Source organism: Notolabrus celidotus, chromosome 6 (assembly GCF_009762535.1).
Source record: "Notolabrus celidotus isolate fNotCel1 chromosome 6, fNotCel1.pri, whole genome shotgun sequence".
In the NCBI taxonomy this organism is placed as follows: Eukaryota; Metazoa; Chordata; class Actinopteri; order Labriformes; family Labridae; genus Notolabrus; species Notolabrus celidotus.
This window is the reverse complement of record NC_048277.1, coordinates 32,109,597-32,132,365: the sequence shown is the minus strand read 5'-3', so window position 1 is coordinate 32,132,365 and position 22,769 is coordinate 32,109,597. Positions and strand designations below refer to the sequence as shown.

The following is a 22,769-nucleotide window of genomic DNA, read 5'->3' as shown; positions in this document are numbered from 1 at the left end:
TAAAAAATGTTTAATCCATAATGTGTCTGTGCTGGTTTATTTGTGATAACTCTAAAAAAGATCCATGTCATAAAAGCAGCAAGACAACAGATTTATAATGGCCATCAAACCATGAGATCACACCCAAAATGTCCCTCACAAGAAGCTTTTGGCACGACATACATGTTTGTTCAAATTCCATGCTAACTTTATGAAGCTATAGCAGGAAGATTCTCCCTGTATCTCCCGCATGGACCCTTTTGATCCTCTACACCAAGGGTTCTCAAACTTTTTGGAGCCAGGGACCCCTTACAGGTGAGAAAATTGTCCAATGACCCCCTCATTATTGTAAAACAGATTAAGCACATTAGTGATGTGTCATGATCAAAAGCTCTGAGAGCCGATGCTTTACAGTGAATCAGAAGAGCCGGCACGCATCAAGAGAGAGAGCCGGCTCCCAGTTTTTTTCCTTTCGCGGCTTAGCTCTCACAGTGCTCAGCCCCAGCTCTGCTCACAGCAGAACTTTGTTTTGATTGGTCAGCATGGCGGCCATGCGGCCAATCACATGTGAGGATATAGGATACAGGTGATGGAAGGGAGGCTGTGCATGGTGGTTTATTCTGTTCCTTCCGAGTGAATCTTCTCAAAGACCGGGCAAATACTCACTGAGAGGAGAAATCGGATCAGCCCATCCGAGCTGAGGCATCCTTCTCTCAATGCCAACCTGAGGACATTAATAATGTTTGCTCCAGTTTGGTTCTGGTTCTGTTTGCTTGAGTTTGGTTCTGGTTCTGTTTGCTTGAGTTTGGTTCTGGTTCCGTTTGCTTGAGTTTGGTTCTGGTTCTGGTACTGTTTGCTTTACTTGGTTCTGGTTCTGTTTGCTTGAGTTTGGTTCTGGTTCTGTTTGCTTGAGTTTGGTTCTGGTTCTGGTACTGTTTGCTTAACTTGGTTCTGGTTCTGTTTGCTTGAGTTTGGTTCTGGTTCCGTTTGCTTGAGTTTGGTTCTGGTTCTGGAACTGTTTGCTTTACTTGGTTCTGTTTGCTTGAGTTCGGTTCTGGTTCGGTTCTGGTTCGGTTCTGGTTCGGTTCTGATTCGGTTCTGGTTCGGTTCTGATTCGGTTCTGGTTCTGTTTGCTTGGGTTCGGTTCTGGTTCGGTTCTGATTCGGAACTGGTTCGGTTCTGGTCCGGTTCTGGTCCGGTTCTGGTCCGGTTCTGGTTCGGAACTGGTTCGGTTTTGGTCCGGTTCTGGTACGGTTCTGGTCCGGTTCTGGTTCGGTTCTGGTTCGGTTCTGGTTCGGTTCTGGTTCTGTTTGCTTGAGTTTGGTTCTGGTTCTGTTTGCTTGAGTTTGGTTTTGGTTCTGTTTGCTTGAGTTTGGTTCTGGTTCTGTTTGCTTGAGTTTGGTTTTGGTTCTGTTTGCTTGAGTTTGGTTTTGGTTCTGTTTGCTTGAGTTTGGTTTTGATTCTGTTTGCTTTAGTTTGGTTCTGGTTCGGTTTGCTTGAGTTTGGTACTGGTTCTGTTTGCTTAAGTTTAGTTCTGGTTCTAACCCTAACTCTAACCCTAATCCTAATCCTAACCTTAACCCTAACCCTAACCGTAATCCGAACCCTAACCCGAACCCTAACCGTAATCCGAACCCTAACCCGAACCCTAACCCTAATCCTAATCCTAACCCTAATCCAAACCCTAACCCTTATCCGAAGACTAACCCTAACCCTAACCCTAATCCTAACCCTAACCCTAACCCTAATCCTAACCCTAACCCTAAGCCTAATCCTAACCCTAACCCTAACCCTAATCCTAATCCTAACCCTAACCCTAACCCTAACCCTAACTCTAACCCTAATCCTAACCCTAACCCTAATCCTAAGCCTAACCCTAATCCTAACCCTAATCCTAACCCTAACTCTAATCCTAACCCTAACCCTAACCCTAACCCTAACCCTAATCCTAATCCTAACCCTAACCCTAACCCTAACCCTAACCCTAATCCTAACCCTAACCCTAACCCTAATCCTAACCCTAACCCTAATCCTAACCCTAACCCTAACCCTAACCCTAACCCGAACACTAATCCTAACCCGAACACTAATCCTAACCCTAATCACAACCCTAACCCTCCTAATCATAACCCTAATCATAACCCTAATCATAATCCTAACCCTAACCCTAACCCTAACCCGAACACTAATCCTAACCCGAACACTAATCCTAACCCTAATCACAACCCTAACCCTAATCATAACCCTAACCCTAACCCTTATCACAACCCTAACCCTAACCCTAATCATAACCCTCCTAACCCTAACCCTAATCCTAACCCTAATCACAACCCTAACCCTAATCCTAACCCTAACCCTAATCACAACCCTAACCCTAACCCTAACCCTAATCCTAATCCTAACCCTAACCCTAATCCTAACCCTAACCCTAACCCTAACCCTAATCCTAACCCTAACCCTAATCATAACCCTAACCCTTATCACAACCCTATTCCTAACCCTAATCCTAACCCTTACCCTAATCCTAACCCTAACCCTAACCCTTACCCTAATCACAACCCTAACCCTAACCCTAATCCTAACCCTAACCCTAATCCTAACCCAAACCCTAATCCTAATCATAACCCTAATCCTAACCCAAACCCTAACCCTAATCATAACCCTAATCCTAATAACCCTAATTTATTAGAAATGTATTCAAATTATTTCACGGACCCGCACGTTATGGTTGCGGACCCCCAGGACCCCACTTTGAGAACAACTGCTCTACACTTGGAAGGATATTTGGATTAAGTCGATGGGATCAAAAGCAGACCATAGAAGCTCTGCAGGATAAACAAGCTGCAACTTCAGAAAACACAGAAACAGACAAACAAAAGCAAATCAGAATAACATCCTCATCGAACTGGCAACAAATGCAGAAGCCTCATGCTCAGTTATCTTCAAAGGATCTGAAGCATGTGATCAAAGTGCCAAAATAGGGCAAAAACAAATCAGCAGATTTTCCAACACCACAGACCTTTTTTGATTTTCCTCTACTTGTCTATTTCTGTTTTCGTAAAATTAACTTCTTTGAAGCAGGGCGGTGATACTAAAAAATGACTCAGATGTTTATATACATTCTTAAGATCAGTCTTAGGAAGTGGATATTTTGAATATTTGACTCTATGTCTGACCTGATGTTAATCTCTTGAACAAACAGCAGGCCGTCTGCTGCAGCTCCTCCACCTCAGGGAACGCGTCCATGGCGGCCATGATCAGGCTGTAGCACCGAGCTCCTCCAGACATCAACACCTCCACGTTACTGCCTGGAAGAGAAAAACTGAAGTGCTCAGAAGAACAGCTGACGCTTCACACCATCCCTGTTTGCTACATTTCAGTGTGTAACCTTTATGTTATTTGAATTTAACAGGATTAATATATAGTGTGATACTGTGGGCTAATACACAGCATGAAATAACACTTTATGGAAAATGAATACAAATCTGTGGTTATTAAAAGAAAAGCTTGAGGAGCTTGAGTATGGAAGATGTCAGGTTTCAGCAATAACTTTACTATTTTGTGTCCTTAGAGATGAGAAAAGAAGAATAGGAACTGCTCCTGTGTTTCAATTCGTGACTAAAATTGGTGCCAAGCAGAATATTTCTTAAAATGTTAGTAACCTAACCTTGTCAGCACTCTCAGGTCAAGCCCACACTTTATTTCTAATTATAAACTTAAGCATGAAAAGTTGAGCTCAACTGAAAAAAGTGAAAAGTGGAGATGAAAAATGACAGTAGTTAACATTTTTCTGCTTCCGTGTTTGATGTATCACAGTCTTGGGAAGATCCCCGGCTATGAGGATGCAGCAAAACTCTCTTTTATTGTGAAAGCCTCTTCTGACTTCCTGTTTGTCCGTCCTTTCTTTTCTAAAGTCAGAAGAGAAGTCAGAAGAGGCTTTCACAATAAAAGAGAGTTTTGCTGCATCCTCATAGCCTGGGATCTTCCCAAGACTGTGATACGTCAAACATGGAAGCAGAAAAATGTTAACAACTAACACTTTTCGACTCCACTTTTCACTTTTTTCAGTTGAGCTCAACTTTTCATGCTTCAGTTTATAATTAGAAATAAAGTGTGGGCTTGACCTGAGAGTGCTGACAAGGTTAGGTTACTAACATTTTAAGAAATATTCTACATGGCACCAATTGTCACGAATTGAAAAACCAATACCACTGTGCTCTGAGGTTTATCACTGGTTGTAGCCGCCTCACCCACAACTGCGAATTGTACGCTAAAGCTGGCATGCCTTCCTTAAATGTAAGGAGATATACACACTGGATGACTCTGGTTTATAAGGCTCTTCTTGGCTTGGCTCCTACTTATTTATGCACTTTTCTCCAGAGAACTGGAAGCCGTTATGCCCTACGATCAAATGACATTTTGCATCTTTCTACTCCTCGTGTTCGAACTGAAACGGGAAAAAAAGCATTCAGTTTCTCTGCCCCCTCTGCTTGGAATGCCCTCCAATCTGAACTGAAACTGTCAGCATTTGTTTCATTGGAAGCTTTCCGCTCTATTTTAAGAAAACGACAACGGAAATCCTTCGAGCAGTGCCTGTGTTCTTAAATTGTAACTGTAAAATAACTTCTGCACTTTATTTTATATTTTAATGTTTGTTGTCGTTGTTATCTGTCTGTTTTGTTTACTATGACGTATGTTGCTGCCTCTCTTGGCCAGGTCACCCTTGCGAAAGAGGTCTCGATCTCAATGGGTCTTTTATCTGGTTAAATAAAGGTTAAATAAAAAAAAAATAAAAAGGAGCAGTTCCTATTCTTTTTTTTTTGTGTGCTTATGTTATGTTTTTACTTAAAATTCAAAATATGGAATTTTCTTCATTGCTCTCTATTTAGGGTGTGCTCTTGGTCTGGGGGGTGGGTGGTGTCAATGTGGGGCATTGTCTGTACAAGTTCAGTATGTCGGTATGTGTGTGTTTATATTTGTATGTTGCATAAGCTCAAAACTTCATAAATAAAGTTATGAAAACAAAAATTCCAAAATTTGTTATAAACACTGATTTGTTTTCACTCTCAACAGCTCGCTTCCTTAAAACCAGAGGAAGAAACATGCAGTAAATCACAACAGAGTGTCCTAGCTTTGTGACTTAACATTAATCTTAAGTGACCATGCCGTGGTTATAAAAGCATGCTGTGCTTTTCTCTCACCATCCCTCTAATATGAGGAAAAAATGCATTCCAATGATTTTAGGCCACAGTTATTCTCTTAATAGAATTTAGTGACCCAGAATCTAAACAGATTTTTCATGGAAATGTAAGAACACTTTAAAACACTTATCATAGATATACAATGCATTTCATAGTCGTCATTCAAAGGGAATTCCCAAGATGGTTATGTTTTCATTGCATCTCCTTCCTGCTAACAACAAACACTTGTTATGACACAGCAGCCGAACGAAACACATGTTGACTCAAGTCGAAGGTATAATCTGATTTGCAACAACACGGTGACGTCATTGGCTGCTCGAGGCTGGAAATAGACCGCGTGAAAGAAAGCAAGAAAAGGGTCGATCAGTGATGTTCTTCCTTTCTGCCAAGTCATGTGATTTAACACATTAAGCATTACATTAGTGAAGTGAAAGCTCACATTCCAAACACCACACAAACATCAATCCATCTATCTATTCAACTTCTACTCTCTAAGTATGCAGACTCTGCCGTTACTACTGGCATTAACTCGCAGTAGTTGTAAAGTCAGTGTGTCTTCATGTTTGAGACACCAGGAACGTCATTCAGGTGTAATGAGGACTTACTGGGACGAGTCAGAGGGAGCAGCACCTTCATGGCCTGCTGGAGCAGCTGGGGGAAGTCCAGGAAACTCTGCAGAGCGGCCAGAACCACAACATGATCCTGGTTCTCCACAAACTCCAAAAGGTGTTCATCACTCACTGGAAACACAGACACAACTAGGATATTCAGCTACTATACATATGCATAGATAAAACGTGACTCAAGAGCTGGTTAACCATTTTCTCATCATATGTAGACAAGTTACATGAAAGAGGTGAGCGGGTTATCATTCAAGAGCAGCGTATGAGCATGTCGGCTGTCCCCCAACAATCATTGAATGAATAGAAACTGTTCATGAAATTATCGCATGGATCAACTGATGTTTGCTCCAGGACATGCAACCAAAAAGGCCCCAAATACTGGAGGAACTGGAAATCCAACTTGAACTTACAATGACGCCTTTATTTTTCATGCAGGTTGTTGTGTAAGGCCTTGCGTCTTTCTCTTGGACCAGTGGGACCTCAACAGTTTTAAAAGAAGTTCTTGGACTCTTAGGGAACAGAGACTTTAGACTGCTGAGTAACCCAGCTTCTTGTTCTTTATTTCCTTGTATATTGTTAGAGCTATTTACACTGTTTCATGTATTATATTATTTTACTTCAATCAAATAATTTATTGTTATTTCATTTAAGGTAATTATAGGATTACGTTTGATGCCTTAGTTGTTATTAATACATTTTCTTACTCATTTTTACAAGTTGATAGTTTTGCACTGGGTGACGTATATATAGATGGGCAGGGAAGATAGGAGGGGCGGACACCGGGGAGTGTATGATCAACTCTCCTTGTGCCCTGTGGCCAGTTTTGATTTGAGTTTTGTTTTTTGTAAATTTAACAAAGTTAAATAGCCACTAAATATATAAATGAACTAAACCACATATGCTGAGAAGCACCTCCCCCATGGTGACCCTGTTTGTCATTTGTTGTCTGGATTATTTGTTAAGTATTTATTTGTTATAAAAGTGCCCAAAAAAGGACAAAAAACATGCTTGCTGTAAGCATGTCAACTTGCTCTTGTAAGCATACAAGCAGACTAGCAAGCATACAGGTTAATATGCTGACACCACCTGTTTCCTAAGATCAGTCTATCTATCAGAAACCCACATTACTCCTCATGCTAGTGCTGCATACAGGAGTCAGCTCACCTCTCTCCAGCAGCAGCTGCAGGGCTGCACAGCCTTGAAGCTGAACCTCCTCACTGGTAGGAAATGTCTTCATCGCCTGCACCACAAGGCCAAACACATCTTCCTCCTCCTCCAGCACCAGCAGAGGAATGCGGTCTACAGAACCATGAATAAAACAAGCATTAAAGCATGACTGACACCTTCATGAGGATACATTCTGACCAAATAAATGAAAGAGTTAAACAGGAGATCTGGATGAAAGTTGAAGCAAAACTTCTTGTTAAGGAAGCAGGAACTTTCAGGACCACTGCTCAGAAACACGATACATTCAGATACAGTTTGTATATAAATCGCAGAGTCGTCCTTTTTGGGGTTTATATAAATATGCTCCTTTAAGTCAGTAAAAACTAGAGTCTGAAACTAGAACATCATATCGTTCTGTGCACATAAGTTATGGGAATAAACAGGACGATCATTCAAAACAAGGGATTAAAATGTAGGGCTAAATTATTCACATTTTTACTCTTTTTGCTTCCTTAAAATGTCAGCGATTAATAAGCTTTCTAAATCCCTTATAGTGATACAATGACATAAATACACCTTCATCTACAATGGATATGATGCAGCACAGTGCAGTCATGTACCTGATTTGAGCAGGAGAGCCAGAGCTCTGAGTCCCACCATGGTCACTTTGCAGTCTGTGCTGTACTGAGACAGAGCCCTCAGGATCTGTCTGAAGAACACATCATCACAGGAAAGACAATTAACCAGGGCTGGAGATGAGGTGACAGAAATCCAGGCTGGAGTTTGCATTCAAGGGCTTTACCTTTGCAAGGTTAAAGCACTGCATATAATAAGAAATGTAAACATGATGCAGGTTTTTTCAGACCACCTTATCTTTACATAAAACATATGTCTACCCTTGTTTTCTGGGTGCAACTATGTAACCATTATTACTAACAAAAGCACAAGACATAGAGAGAAAACAAAGCTTAAACCATGAACTGAGGTGAAACAACAGCTTAGTGGAACACAGTTTGTCATTAAGTAAATGTTAAACATCAGTACAAAAGAACTGAAACAGTTGCATGGTAGAAAAATCAAAACGACACTGTGTGGTGTTATAACATGAGCAGAGCTGTTTCAGTGAAATAAACAGGAACTGAAAATAACACCAGAATAATTTCAGGTCTGAAACATCAGCCAGCACAAAGCTGTTACCTTTAGGATACAAATTGAAGCTGCTCTCACATTTTTGAAAGACCAATCAGCAAACTAACATTTCCATTTCTAGATATACTGCATACATGAAAAGTAACCCCTGCACAGCTAGTGATAACACTGCATCACAGCTACAGCATCCATGGAGTATGTCTTCACTTACTGGTGTATTCCCAGTACCTCCTCATCCTTGGCCGCCTTCAGAGGTGTGGTCAGCTGGTCCAGCGTGGCGGGGGATATTTCAACCAGCCGGCACAGCAGTGACCAACCCCACTGTAATAAGAAGATTTCACAGCATGAGGTGATTGAATACTGAAAGAAGGAACACAAAAGAAGAGAAACACTCCTATATGAAGTGGAATTATTGTTATTATTGTTTTTAATATTAATCCCTCTTATTAACCCTTATGTTTTGTTTTTATTTATATCTAGATCTTCTGTTCTACATTGATGCTTTGTAAATGTGTTGATAGTTTTCATTAGGAGGGCCACTCGTGAGCCTGTCAGGGTTTTTTGGCTCCTCCTGCACATTACATGTCCCTAAAGTTAGAGGTTAGATGTATTATTGAATTTACCTGTTACATATTGGCTCTTTTTATTGAGCAGTAATGTTTTGGTTTGTTTTTTTTATATGTACAATACAACAAACACACAAACAAAACAAATACATAAATAAATAAATAAAACACTGAATTCATTTCCAAATTTTACATTAGCCCAAAGTAAGAGAGTGCATCAACCTGCAGATGCTTTGGTAAACCTCCCAAGTTTCCAACCCATCCTCACAAGCTATTTGAGACTCTCCTGTTTAGAAGCACTGAGGTCCAACAAGACCAAAACCTCATGCCACCTCGTGCTGTGCAGCACACTTCATCAATAAGACCCCAGACTAGAGATGTAAGGATATATCGAATTGTTATATATGGGTTGAATGCATCCTTACATCCCTACCCCAAACTCTAATCCAGTCTTGTCAATGAATGAAACATTATTTGATTAAGCCTGCTTCTAACTCTTACATGAACACACATCTTCTGGATTATTATCTCTGTGTATTGCAAATTATCTAAGGATGACATATACTTTTACACACTTCCATCTTTCACATTCCTGTACATTCTATACAGCTTTGATATAAATGCCATCACGTATAACTTCATACACTACTCTTTTATGTTTTGTATTTTTTTTTGTTCTAATGAAGTTTCTTGTCAGGGGGAGTGTTGCTTGATGTTTACTTTTCTTCCCCTCATGCAGCAACATACCTCAACAAATTCGTCATATGTAAAAATTTGACATGGCAATAAACACAGATTATGTTTCTTCCATAACCTTTGAATAACCAACGCAGAGCCCTGTTCTGTTGCATCAGCACCAGATAAATCATTGTTACTGTAAGTAAACAAAGTGCTCAGTAGAGACATGAGCCCAAAGAGATGAGTTCATATTAATAAACGGCTCATAATGTTTGACAAATGATGCCCAAATCAAATCTACTGTTACAAATATTTGCATGTTATCCATAAAATGATCAATGCTGTGTTTCTTCATGTGGACAAAAACCACTATGATCAAGTGCGTCATTGTTTCCCACACCTCTCAACTACCCAAAACAGCTCTCAGATCCCATTTGATCCTCAAATTAGTCTGTCTCTCACGACCCTGCTGCACAAGTCTCAAAATCTGACTTTCAGTTTGAGTCAGGCTGCAATCTCACTTCTGATAAGCTGCCTTACACAGAAGTCACGGGACGCCATAAACACGCTGGATCAGACATTCAGTAGGTATGTCAGCTGTAGGTCACTTTAACAGGACAAACAGCAGAAACTCACTCACAGGTGCTTGTGTAGCTGCAACATTTCACACATTTCTGCTTCACATGTGCACAACATTGATTAATTATAAGAAGCATTAAGTCAAGGTGTCTTTGTTAAGTCTTTCAGTACCTGCTGGACTCCTCGGCTGCCTATGTAGGAGGACAGAACCCCCGTGAGGTGGACATGGACGTCTTTGTCCTGGAACAGTGCAGCTGCTGCATAAAAAGAGCAACATATAAGCAGACAGGATGAGACCAATTAGCTTTGAGAGAAGGGACACAGTCATTTCAAGACTCAGAGAGTAGTGCAACAAAAGTATTTCATTAGAAGGATGTGAGCTTAGCTGCCTTTTAGTTGTTCATTTGCAGCCATTCTTAAAAAAGAGAAGCACCCGATCACAGCAAAGATGAAAAAATAGAGATTGGAATACATAAAGAGATGCAATCATCAAAGGATGAAGAGGTGAGGAAGGTATTTGGATAAAATACTTCATTGATTTAGCATACACTTTGGAGGAACACACACATCTTAAGACTGCTTTTCTTGTCTATTGCATTGATTTAACAGCTATAGGTAATGTTCACTTTGAGCATCACCTACAACTTGTATGCAACAACCATGCACCACAGTATAAAATGCTAATGTGTCAGCCCATGCTCTTAAGTGAAACAACATGTCCAAAAGGAAACCATGCCTGGTTCTGAGCAGGCAGCGTGAGGTACATCTGCAGGAAAGGTTGTTTCCTACCATTGTCCGTGTGTGCCAGGAAAAGCAGATCCTGGATGATCTGAATCAGTGTCCTGAGTTGTCTGTCTTCTTGAGGGATTTGCAGCCTCACCAGGAGCTTCTTCAATCTTTCCTCCAGCTCCTCTTGGTTAACCATGGTCTCTAAAATAATGCTGTTTCCCGACTGAAGGGTTGAAGAAGTGCATTTAGGTCGATGAGTACAGTCGAGTTACCACGCTGTCGCAGCAGCATTACTACAGCAGTCATATGTTTACATCACTTCACTGAAGATTAGCATTAGCTGAACCGGCTGGAGAGGCTGGAGAAGCTGCCTGTGTCTCGTAGTTTCGGTTCCCACGTTAACATCCCCGTCTCCGGCTAACTTTCCCCCAGCAGAGCAGCGTGTTCCTCTTTGTGGAGCTGGACTCTGTGTTGGGTAGATTCCCTGGTGAAGAAGCCTCTCTGACAGGCGTGGTTGTCCCTCTTTAGAGTCACATCATATGACTCTCCGAGCAGAGAAAAAACTTCCCGTGTGTCAGAGAGGAAACTGAAAACACTCACTGTGCGCACGCAGCTCTGAAAAGACGCTTCTAACGCTTTAAACTCACATTAGAGTGTTTTTTATCCACAAAAGTGGAGAAAACTGCAGATAAAGACACTTATACCCAGTGTCCGATGTAATTCACTGATTTACAGGGACTGTCATTTACTTGGCACTGATATTTACCGTATTTCCCTCAAAAATTCCCCTGTAACTTGTTTGCATATTACCGGTAATACCCAGCGCGAAAATGGATATTATAATCCTTCACATTTTATTTCCTTGAGGGAAATCCAAATTCGGCAAACATCACTTCTCAGAATGCTGTGAGTGATTCAAGAAAATTATTTTTTTTTCTTAGTTGTTAAATCCCTATACCAATCGCTCGTTTCGTAGTGCGCATATAGCTGTGTAATTACAGTAATTACAGTAAAGTTGTGTACTTCACTAAAGTGTCTGTTAACAGAGGCTGGAAAGTGCAATGCAAATTTACACTTTTTTACAAAGTTGGAGATTATATTTTGGGAAACATTTTATGAAACAAAGTGACATTCGCAAAACACTTTTACCAAAGCCAAAACAAATTCACATTTGAGAAAACAAATTTATAAAATCAGAAACACTTTAACAAGCAGTAAGTGAGTTATCTTATTTTATCTTATTTTATTTTAATGTTATTCGTATTTATATATTATTTTATTCCTTCTTTCTATTAACATTTTGACTTTCTTGTATAGTATGTATAAGAGCATACTGTAATAATTGAATAAGAGATAAGAGATTCCTTTATTCATCCCACAACGGGGAAGTTCAAGTGTTACAGTAACAGAGTAGACAGTGCAAAAGAAATATATAAAGCAAACAAGAGCCTATACATTAACAATTATTAAAAAGTTATTAGCAATTAAAATAAAAAATTAAAATAAAGAGGTAAAAAATAAGCATATCTTAAAATCACAAACACACACACACATATATATATATATATATCAGAAATACTTTATTTTGCCGGGGGGTGCAGGAAGAAAAGATTCTCCACCCCCCGGCTAAATAAAGTATTTCTGATGTATGACAGTGTATGCCAGTTATAAATTCTTCATACAGAACTCAAAGATGTAATCCCTTGAGGACTCAGATGGATATTTAACATTTTGTTGAACAAATATCAATGAGACATTGTGACATACTTTATTATAATCATTGTTTTAGCAACAGTTATTTATCTTATTTCTTTATTTCTTCATCTGATCTTTGTACATTTAACTTATAACCTTTATTTCTACTCTAGCACATTTTTTTATAAATTTTACTGTATTTGATTTCATATTATTTTTAAGTATGTTATTATCATGTCTTTTATTATTTTACCATTCCTGTTGGTGTCTGTCTGTTCTTTGTGAAGCCCTTCGGGCTGTATGCTTGTATCTGTATGAAATGTGCTTTATGAATAAAGTTGAGTTGCTGAGCGTCAAAATCAAACCATACTGTATGTAGCCTACTCATTATCTGAAGGTACATTATGCAACCTTAATAAGATTTACTAACTATTTGTGTTGTGCAAACTCATCCAATTGTCAAGGCTGTTAAAACAAAGCCAGCTGTCTTACTTGAGGATCACTTGAAGCACAGGTAAGATCACTATTTACTACAATGGCAGTGGGCGTGTCCATCCTGCTCCTGCAGCCACATCATATGATCTGGGACCAGAGTGTAAACTTCCCGTTTGTTGAACAGGACACCAGCTGCAGGCGGCTGTGCTTCAAACAACATTAAAGAGGTAAAGTTTTTACTATTTTACACAGATAATGTATGATTTGTTGAGAAATGGTTTATGTAGCTTGTGTTGTAGATGTCTTACAGTTTGTCTGCTGCAGTACATGGAGCTCACCTGTCGACTTTTCAGGACTTGATTCTAATGGGCTAGATGAAGGTAAAAGTTTAAGGATGGACCATAGACTGTATAAAATATGGTATGGACACATTTTATGAGCATATTTGATGACCTAGTGTGAATAGGGATTGGGCTTCACATGCAACACTAGTCTAATTAATATGTTATTGATAACGTCATATAACATAGCAATATTATAATACTATATGGCATATATGCTTATGTTTGATACAGCTACTTTAATCCATATTCCTTTGCCTTTGTAGTTAAATATGGAATCAGATTTGATCATTTTAGAAGTTTAACCACTGATCACGTCAATGCTGAAAATAGAAAAGGTGGACAAATTAATGATTTAAGGGCAAAATTCATTGAATGTGATAAAGTGTGCTTATTTTTTTTACTTTTCTTAAATTTCTCTATAAACTCGGATTTACTCAAATAAAAAAGTTGTATGGGGTTTGGGGCTGGTACTTGAGTATTGTGTCTGTGCTCTTAGAATAATCATGGTTTAGTTTGCATGGTGTTACAGGACAGCATAGAAACAAGTAATTATTTTATTTGGATGACATGTTATTTATTAAAAAGCCTTGTGGGGTATATTTTACATTAAAAAAAAATAGTTGTTTTGTTTTATCATTGATTAAATATCCCCACGTTTTAATATCTTTCTTTTTTTCGAAAAAAAAAAAAAGAAAAGAATAAAAAAATTTCCATTATGTACATGATTTCCTTCAACTGACATGTAATTCTTTTTTTATTCTCTTTATTTATTTATTATTTTGCGAAAGTGTCTTCCTGTTTTGGAACTAACGTGACGTCACGTAAACATGGCCGCGCACAGAGTGGAGCTGCAGCACTGTAAATAGATCATATTCGCTTAAAGCCACTGCCTTAAGCCCCCATTATGCACCTTTAACGACAGTTTCTCACATGACTTGATGCTGACATCTGCTGAACCAGAAGTGACAAAGTACAGCAAGTCGCAGAAGCGTATCATGAGACGATATCCAGCTGACAGCGTCGAGTCGTGTTGCTTACTTCCTTGTTTTTTTTTTTACCTCTGGAGCTGAGGACTGAACTTTCGATTGGGATAACTGGGATGTCTGGTACTGTAAAGAATGCAACATAAGTCTGTCCTTCAGTTTGCTCCTGCTTTTACTTAACTCTGCTTTGTTTTTGGGAGTTAAATGCGCAATGAGAAAAAGCAAGTCTTTATTATGAAGGGAATAACACTCAGGTTGTCATTGATCTGCTCCCCTTATGTCCAGCAGCCATGGTGAATACAGTCTAGAGAACATAAACATCCTTATGGGCAGCAGGAACCAGAAAGAAACTGAAGATGGACAGCAGAGTCTCACCGGTCCTCCAACTGGACTCTCTGCCCCTCCTGAGGATCTCCTGGATCAGGACCCCTCCTCCACACCTAAGTTCATCTATGTGTTGGCCTTTTTCTCCGCCCTGGGAGGATTTCTCTTCGGGTATGACACCGGAGTGGTGTCCGGGGCCATGCTGCTCCTCAAGAAGGAGATGAACCTGAGCACCCTGTGGCAGGAGCTGCTGGTTTCAAGTACTGTTGGGGCTGCGGCGCTCTCTGCCCTGAGTGGGGGCTACTTGAATGGATGGTTCGGGCGCAGGATCTGCATCCTTTTGGCCAGTTTCATTTTCAGCGTCGGAGGCGTCATCTTGAGTGTTGCCCCGGATAAGGAGGTGCTTCTTGTGGGCAGAATCACAGTTGGTTTGGGGATAGGTGAGTTGGTATGTGGAAGTTAGTGAAAACGGTAGTTTATTACATATTTCTCCAAGTCAAGCAAAGTGGGATTATTTTGAAGGCTGCCTCACCTGCTTTTCTGCACTGCAGATCATGTAACAGAATATTTAAAAGACCTTTCATTACAACATTTCTATGCCTTACATTTCATGTGCAACCTCACTGTGTACGTCATATTTACACTCTTCCTTCTGTTCTTCATTAGGCATTGCCTCCATGACAGTTCCGGTGTACATTGCTGAAGTTTCTCCCCCTCACCAGAGAGGCCAGCTTGTCACGGTCAACTCACTCTTCATCACTGGTGGCCAGTTTATAGCCAGTGTGGTGGATGGAGCTTTCAGCTACATGAGTCATGACGGCTGGAGGTATTCACTGGTTTTGCATTTGGGTATTTTATTTTCCTTCTCTTTCTGTTGCCTCGTGGGAAACCAACAGATGGTGTTTCAGACTCAATAAGTAAAGACATTTGAAGCAAGTAGCTGTAATAGTTCTCTGTAAATGCAAAGCACTGATTACTTGGTTCAGAGGTTGTCTGATTCAGGGGTTCCCAAACTTTTCATCCAGCGACCCCCAAAACACAAGTGCCAAAGACTCATGACCCCTACTGTCCCTCTCTGTTTTAATGTGGCTTCATTTAGCTGGTCTGCAGAAAATTAACCTGCCTGTATGAGAATGCCAAGTACAGTAGGTATCTTTTTTGCCAGATGACTGTCATATAGTCATCTGGCAAAAAGAATGGCAGAAAACTCATAACATTTTCTAATTTCAAGGTTTTATTTCAAGGTTAGCTTCTATTATTTTTCAACATTTTTTACTATAATGGGTTAAATGTACTATTTTAGATATCTTAAAAAAAAAAACATTCTAGAAGACATCTCACGACCCCCCATTTGTGTCTTGCAACCACCCAGGGGGTCCCGACCCCAACTTTGGGAACCCCTGGTCTAATTACTGCCTAAAACATGATTCTGGATGTATTAAGTATGCTGGTTACTGCACTATTCTGCTACCATAACCAATAAACATGCCAGAAAACTTGATGTTAGCATGATGTTATTAATGCAAGCAAAATATCAGCAATGGTATTTATCACACTTAGACTTGAGGGTTATACTTCAGGTAAATACTCAAGGCTGGATATCAGAAAAGTCAGATTCAGGGAAGGGAGAATATTATCAGGACATTTCTATGATAAAATAGGATTGATTATGTGTCTTTGCTACCCCCAAAAAACAAGCTTTATACGATGATGACGCAGCTTCAAATCCACTTCATGTGATCAAACCAAGAGACTTCATGTTGATAATAAGTAGTTGACTAATTTCCTCTAACTTTTCTTTGTTTTCTTCCTCATTCTCTCTGCCTTGTTAGGTATATGCTGGGTTTGTCTGTTGTCCCGGCTGTGCTGCAGTTTGTGGGTTTCTTCTTCCTGCCTGAAAGCCCCCGTTGGCTCCTCCAAAAGGGCCGGAGTGAAGAAGCCCATCACGTTCTCAGTCAGATCCGAGGTACCCAAGTAATCGAGGAGGAGTACAACACTATCAAAGCCAGCATCGAGGAGGAGAAAGAGGCTGGTGGAGGTGATGAAACACAGAAAGACAAACAATAAATGAAAATATAAGATAAACCAGAGAGTGTTAAATCTTTTTCTGTTTTTTATTGGTTCTGTAGAAGGCTCTGTTATTTCCCGGATCCTCGGTCACGGTCCGACTCGCAGGGCTCTCATCGTTGGCTGCGGTCTGCAGATGTTCCAGCAGCTGGCGGGAATAAACACAGTCATGTAGGTCATCAATTTATCTCGTTATGGCTCTCACATAATCATCCCCCAATGCCTGATAACGTCACATACTTCAGTGATAACTTAAATGGCAAATCAAAGCCTGACCTATCTATTGAAAATCAGTTGATTTTGTTGAGGTTGGAATGTTAATGGATTTCTCTTGCCTTATCTAGGTATTACAGTGCAACCATTCTGCAGATGGGAGGGGTGAGGGATGTGAAACAGGCCATCTGGTTGGCTGCTGCTACTTCTGCCAGCAACTTTGTGTTCACCATGTTGGGAGTCTGGCTGGTGGAGAGAGTGGGCCGCAGGAAGCTGACACTGGGCAGCCTTCTTGGTTTGTATTTGCAATATGTTTGACAGTCATTACTTAATTAATAATTGAAAGATAACATTTCTTAGTTCTACATCCGTGTACTTATTTGGTGTCTTTTTTATTATCCTCTCATGCAGGTACCGGTCTGAGTCTGGCTTTGTTGGCTGTCGGGTTCTTGCTCTCTGCTCAGAGTTCTCCTCCCGTCACTCTCCACCCAGTCGATCCTCAAAACTCAACTTGCAGTCTTTACAGGTAAGAGAATGTGACTACCACCAGCTCTGTGTCAGCATGGATGTTACAGTATGTGAGATGTTTATCACATTCACTCCTGTCCTTCAGGTCCTGTGAGCCCTGCATGTTGGATCCAGGTTGTGGATTTTGCTTTCTTGAAAACGGCACCACAGTGTTCGACTCCTCCTGCGTCCCCGTCAATGAAACATCCAAAGACCAAGCAGCCTGGGGGAGGTGAGAGTCTAATACATTAAAGTTTATCAATATTCTGTTATAGATATATCAGTACCACAGCACAAAGTGCATCATCATTATCATGTTTACCAATTCAATACGTTTCAAATCTAACAACGGGTCAAGCTTTTTGCATTTTAACTGCTCATGTAACCCAGAGCCAAAGCAGAAGCCTCTTCTTGTAGTTTCAGAGGTTGCTACTTCTTCCTCTTCTAAATATATCTCATCTACAAATGCTTACACACTATGTTTTCATTGGATTGTTAACATTGAACTGAAATAGGTCCTCAACAAAACCTGTAGATGAAATATTTCTTCTGTCCAGATGTTCCAACCTCACAGAGCAGGCTGACAGCCCGACCTGGGCCTACAACTACTGTCCCACATCGTACTCCTGGATCATCCTGATGGGCCTCATCCTCTACCTTGCTTTCTTTGCTCCAGGTACAAAGGCTCTCTTTGTTTCCCAACATCTCTTCATTTTAATTTTAGAAGTGACAATTGAGTACTTTTGTCCCATAGAAAAACATCTTTCACTGTCCCTGCAATGATTGCTGATATTCAAAGAAAGACAGTTAACAACTGCAAGTCCTCCAATAAGCACAAAGCGTACTTTTATTGTGGTATTGATTGAAGAATTTTACTGCATCATAGCACACACAGCTTAAACACCACAATTTGCAAAACTGGAAATGCTGAGTCATGCTTCCAACCACTGGCTTACCGCTCTGCTGGATATCAACCGACTTATTTCGGTTCCTTTAACTCTGAGGGAAGTGAACTTCTTAAATGCCAGTGCTGTAACATGACCTCGAGTGGGCGTTAGCATAAACATAACTAAACATAACAGTATGAATTACACTCCACAAAGGACGGAAACTCTTCAATGGTTGCCACGTTCAATGAAAGATCCTAGTGGCTGATAAAAAATCATGTTAGCATGATAGGAGTACACATCATTGTTTAAATATCCCTGCCTAAATCAACAGTTTTTATATGATAGATCATAACTCTTCAACTTATTTTAACTAATGAAAGAAAAATGCACATTATATGTGTTAACATGAAATGACACCTCTTTGGTTCTCTGTGTAAGGTATGGGCACCATGCCTTGGACGGTGAACTCTGAGATCTTCCCGCTGTGGGCACGAAGCACCGGAAACGCCTGCTCAGCTGGGGTCAACTGGATCTTCAACGTCCTGGTGTCCCTGACGTTCCTTCATGTTGCTGAGTTTCTCACTTATTACGGTAAGACTCTGTCAGAAGGCCAGATGATGGTAAATACATGTCTCATAATGCACTTATATGATATATCAGAAAAGTGGCATCAGCTGAGTTTGATGGCCTCCTCTTGGAAACAAGCTTTATTGTGTTAGATTCAAATTTACCCTCTATGAATTGTTCCTATTCAAAACTCACATATGAATCCTTTCTGAGTTTTCACTACTTTGTGGACACAGATGTACCTGGTAGATCAGATTCACTTGGTCTGTGTTATTTCTCTTCAGAGTGTCCTGACAGTTTTAGCATTTCCTATAACTTCAGGGACATTTTGAAGCCTTGTGTTGTTTTTATTGTCTTACATAACCAGGCACTGTCACCATAAACACCATCTTGTTTATAGCAACAAGGGACATGACACAAACTTCTATTGGATTTGTTTACAAGTTGCGGTTCCCTTTTGATCTAGTGTTGCAGAATTTAATCACATAGTTAGATCTCAACATAAACTGTAGGTGCCATCTTGGAGTTAATCAAATCAAATGTGAATGTCTCCTCCAGGAGCGTTCTTCATGTACGCGGGCCTGGTGGTGCTGGCTCTCGTCTTCGTCTACGGCTGCCTCCCTGAGACGAAGGGCCTGCAGCTGGAGGACATCGAGAACTTGTTCATGGGTCCGCTCTGCTCCTGTGGAGCCTCCTCACCAAACGACACTCGACACGTCCACTACATCCGGGTAAAAGGAAACAACTACCTCCCCTCTGACAACGAGGCCTCTGATGTAGAGTAGTCTGGGAACGTTTCTCTCTGCCCCTCTTTTGGTTTGCTGCTGATGTGGGGAGGAGAGGGAATCTTGCCCCCTGGTGGCCGTGGTGAAACATGAACACAGAAGCCTGGAGTTCTCTGGTGATTGACTTTTACTGACTCTTCCCTCCCTCAGGTGACATTCTGCATTCATCTGTTTTTCCTTATCTCACCTGGAATTTGAGCTTTATTTTTATTCTTTTGTTCATTTGTCTTCTTTTCTCTGTATTACAAAAAGGGAACATTGAAGCTATACATTCTGGAAAATTTGGGAGCAGAGATGGTGTTGGTGCGAACTGATTCATTAATAATCCAGCCAAGATGATCATCTATATTTAAGAACAATCAAAATTAACTATCAGGAGCAAATAGTTTTATATTTTCTTCAGCGAGTTCAGAAACTAGTGAAATAGTTTCTCTCTTCCCATTTCCTGTTTTTTTTAAACACTATGAGATTTTTATTTTTATGTAATGCCAAAAAATTTTTTGGCATGATTCTTTCAGAGCATCCTCTTTTTTATATGATGCATGAAAATCACACTGAAAACTGCTCTTAGCAGCAAGAATGTCTTTGTGCACTGATCTTAAAGAGTTCGTCTTTTTAAGTGGGGTTGTAAGAGGTATTCGTCAATAGTAAGTGCTTTACCCACAGGGGAATGCTGGTCAGCTCAAGCCCTTTATTGAGCTGGAGAACTGAAGTGGAAGCTATGCTATTAAGCCCTGCAGACAGGGTCAGCTCTACCATGTTATTTAGCTTAAAGAAAGTGTGACCCAAACCTAAAGTCAGTGTCAGTGTGTATGCTACTTTACTTTGCCATCAGAAAGCCCATTCATTCTTGCACTATTCTTGGATATGACCTATACATATTCCTATGCCTGCAGCACACTGATCTGATATAATGTGAGTTAAGAAATGTTGAACGCTGAATGTTATCATGCTGACATAGTAATGGCTTTAGATTTTTTATTTCAGCTCAATTTTCCCCTCAAACAGCTAACACAGTGTATTGTGATAAGGTACACATATCATGCAGAACACAGGTCGTGTCATTATGTAATTACAAAACAGTGAGAAACTTACTTTGAAGGTGCATTTCCAGATTGCTTTTCTAGTTTTCCAATTTAACTTCTAAAAACTGAAGAAAGTTGTTAAAACAGTAGAGTTCAGTGAGGAGGAGACTCTGGATGGTTAGTGATGCAGACTGTAGCTGTTTGTGAGCTGCTGGTATCCTCTGATTCACAAAGGTCCTGAAGCACTGCAGTTAAAAAGTCCCTCTACTGCAGTCCCAGACAGCAGTAGCTACCAGCTCACACATCTCCATCCCCAGGCAGGAGCAGGAGACACAGACATTAGTGTTTGGGAAGGAAGCTTCTTAAAGCTAGCTGAATTATTTGATGGAGTTGACTCTGACTGCAGCAGTTGATAGCTTAGCTTCCAAGCTTTCTCTTCAGCAGATTTCTCAACAACAGAGCCGAGCTGACCAGGATCTCTATACTGTATACTTTTGACAGCCTCTTACAACCCCACTTCAGAAAACCAGAACTATCCCTTTAATAACTTGCAGTTTCAAATTCATGAAGACTTAAAATTTACAATCTAGAAAAGACCATATTTTTATGACCATTTGAATATTTGCTATCTTATATGTTTAAACTCTGTCAAAGCACATTCCTGTTAAAAAGCACAATCAAAGGGTTTAACTTTTTAATATAGGCAGGAGTGGAACAACATATCTAAATGTGGGTTGCTGCTATTGTGTAAGAGGAAAGTTTTGCACTTTAAAAACCAAAAAAGTGTCTTTTTTTTGTAGATTTTTGTACGTCAGACTGATAGAATGAGTTGCTCAAATCTTCAATTTTCTAGCACTCTGCAGAAGTCAGCTCGACACAGTATGGAGCAATGGAGGAAGACAGTACCATATCCTATATAGCTGTAAGTACAGCATCAAGGTGATAAGGTGTGCTTCTATTGTTCTGCTTTGCTGCTGCCTTATTTAATACACCTTTTACATGTTGTATTTCTTTGTTTTCACAGCTCAAATAATGACGAACCCTGAGCAACATCCTTCTCACTGCATTGCTCACTTATGTTGCCACTTTGCTTGTTGCCCTTCTAAAAACTGACGCACATTCACATTTTAAGATTTCTGATGTGATCTTGTTTTTATGCTCTTTCTTTACAACTGATAAATGTCCTTTTAAAATGTTTTATAGATGAACATACGCTATTTTTTCTTTACATTCCTTCTTGGATTGGGGTTTTGTGAAAGGTTTCAAGAAAAGTTTATCTGCAAAGCACAAATAAATCCAAAGGCAGAGGAGCTCCAAACATAAGAGAAAGTCTTTGCCGTTTTGAATCTGAGATTTTGTTTCAAAACAGCGAACGTGCTATTATATGTAGCAGCATCACGAGTAAATATAAAATAGGTTAATAAAAAAGTATGCATGGGATGCTGTTACTTGTGCTCCCAGCCAAGAGCGTCTCAAGATCCTGTCTTCAGGGCTCTATCTGCTACATCCTGCAGCAGCATTGAATGCACCATTGTAAGAATATGTTGTATGCATAGATTCATTTCTAAACTGAGAAAGAGTCTTTGCAAATAATATAACTTGGTACACAGTTGAATTTATTCCTATAGCTAGAAGGAGTAATGTGGCCCAATCTTCATGTTCTTACTTTTGGTGTTCAGGTTTCCTACAAATGTCAGGGAATGTCTAAAGTTAATAACTTTCTGATGAGTTTGGATATTGCAAGAAATGGGGACATAAAATGTTACATAAACTTTAGGCTTCTGAATCCTTTCACATGATGTTAAACTCATGGGTAGAACGATAGCAATAATATTTATCAGGCACTAATCATGTTAATTTTATGATAACCAGCCTGTGTTGGAAAATGTTCAGATGTTTTATGGTACAGCAGACTTTATTGATCCTCAGTAGGACAGTCATAATGTTTTTTAAAGACCATAGATTTATCAGCTTGATGAGAAACATGGTGTGTTTTTCAGGTACATTGAATGTATTTTAATTCAAAATGATGATAATTTATCAGAAGTTACATTCCATGTATGTCTGATTAGATATGTTTGATATGATCTCTTGGAAGTAAACATACTCAATAATGAGTTTTTATTTTGTTACATATAAAACTTGCATTTCAGCTTTTATTTATCCAGCATCAGTGCCTCTGTAACTCATGACTGACATCTCACATAATCCACAAACCTTGTTTTGAGTAATGATTGCAAATAAAAGTCATTTGTCAGACGTG

At 39.9% G+C, this 22,769-nt stretch overlaps 2 protein-coding genes across 12 annotated transcripts in view; one reads left to right on the top strand and one right to left on the bottom strand.

The window, feature by feature from the left end:
* lrrk2 (leucine-rich repeat kinase 2) overlaps positions 1–11,438 on the bottom strand; it is a 44,102-nt gene extending 32,664 nt beyond the window's left edge. Inside the window, exons 1-7 of one of the 2 annotated variants that reach the window (XM_034685569.1) lie at positions 10,732–11,438; positions 10,114–10,199; positions 8,331–8,440; positions 7,591–7,679; positions 6,968–7,102; positions 5,786–5,920; positions 3,156–3,287 (exon numbers count right to left, since the gene is read on the bottom strand). In XM_034685569.1, the coding sequence (XP_034541460.1) occupies positions 3,156–3,287; positions 5,786–5,920; positions 6,968–7,102; positions 7,591–7,679; positions 8,331–8,440; positions 10,114–10,199; positions 10,732–10,867 (823 nt within the window). In that variant the 5' untranslated portion in view covers positions 10,868–11,438. The remainder of the gene's footprint in view (positions 1–3,155; positions 3,288–5,785; positions 5,921–6,967; positions 7,103–7,590; positions 7,680–8,330; positions 8,441–10,113; positions 10,200–10,731) is intronic. The other variant, XM_034685570.1, reaches the window with a different exon arrangement.
* A 1,518-nt stretch (positions 11,439–12,956) lies between these two features.
* On the top strand, positions 12,957–22,769 carry LOC117815042 (proton myo-inositol cotransporter-like). Of its 10 annotated transcripts, none has more exons than XM_034686680.1 (12): positions 12,970–13,028; positions 14,417–14,892; positions 15,119–15,278; positions 16,285–16,490; positions 16,582–16,690; positions 16,864–17,027; positions 17,144–17,258; positions 17,346–17,471; positions 17,797–17,915; positions 18,568–18,720; positions 19,255–21,428; positions 21,531–22,769. In XM_034686680.1, the coding sequence occupies exons 2-11, from the start codon at positions 14,454–14,456 to the stop codon at positions 19,479–19,481; spliced, it is 1,818 nt and encodes a 605-aa protein (XP_034542571.1). In that variant the 5' UTR covers positions 12,970–13,028; positions 14,417–14,453; the 3' UTR covers positions 19,482–21,428; positions 21,531–22,769. The 10 variants fall into 10 exon arrangements, with proteins under 10 accessions (XP_034542573.1, XP_034542571.1, XP_034542570.1 ...); XM_034686679.1 differs by having other exon boundaries at positions 12,987–13,028; positions 14,414–14,892; XM_034686678.1 differs by lacking the exon at positions 12,970–13,028 and adding an exon at positions 13,950–14,251.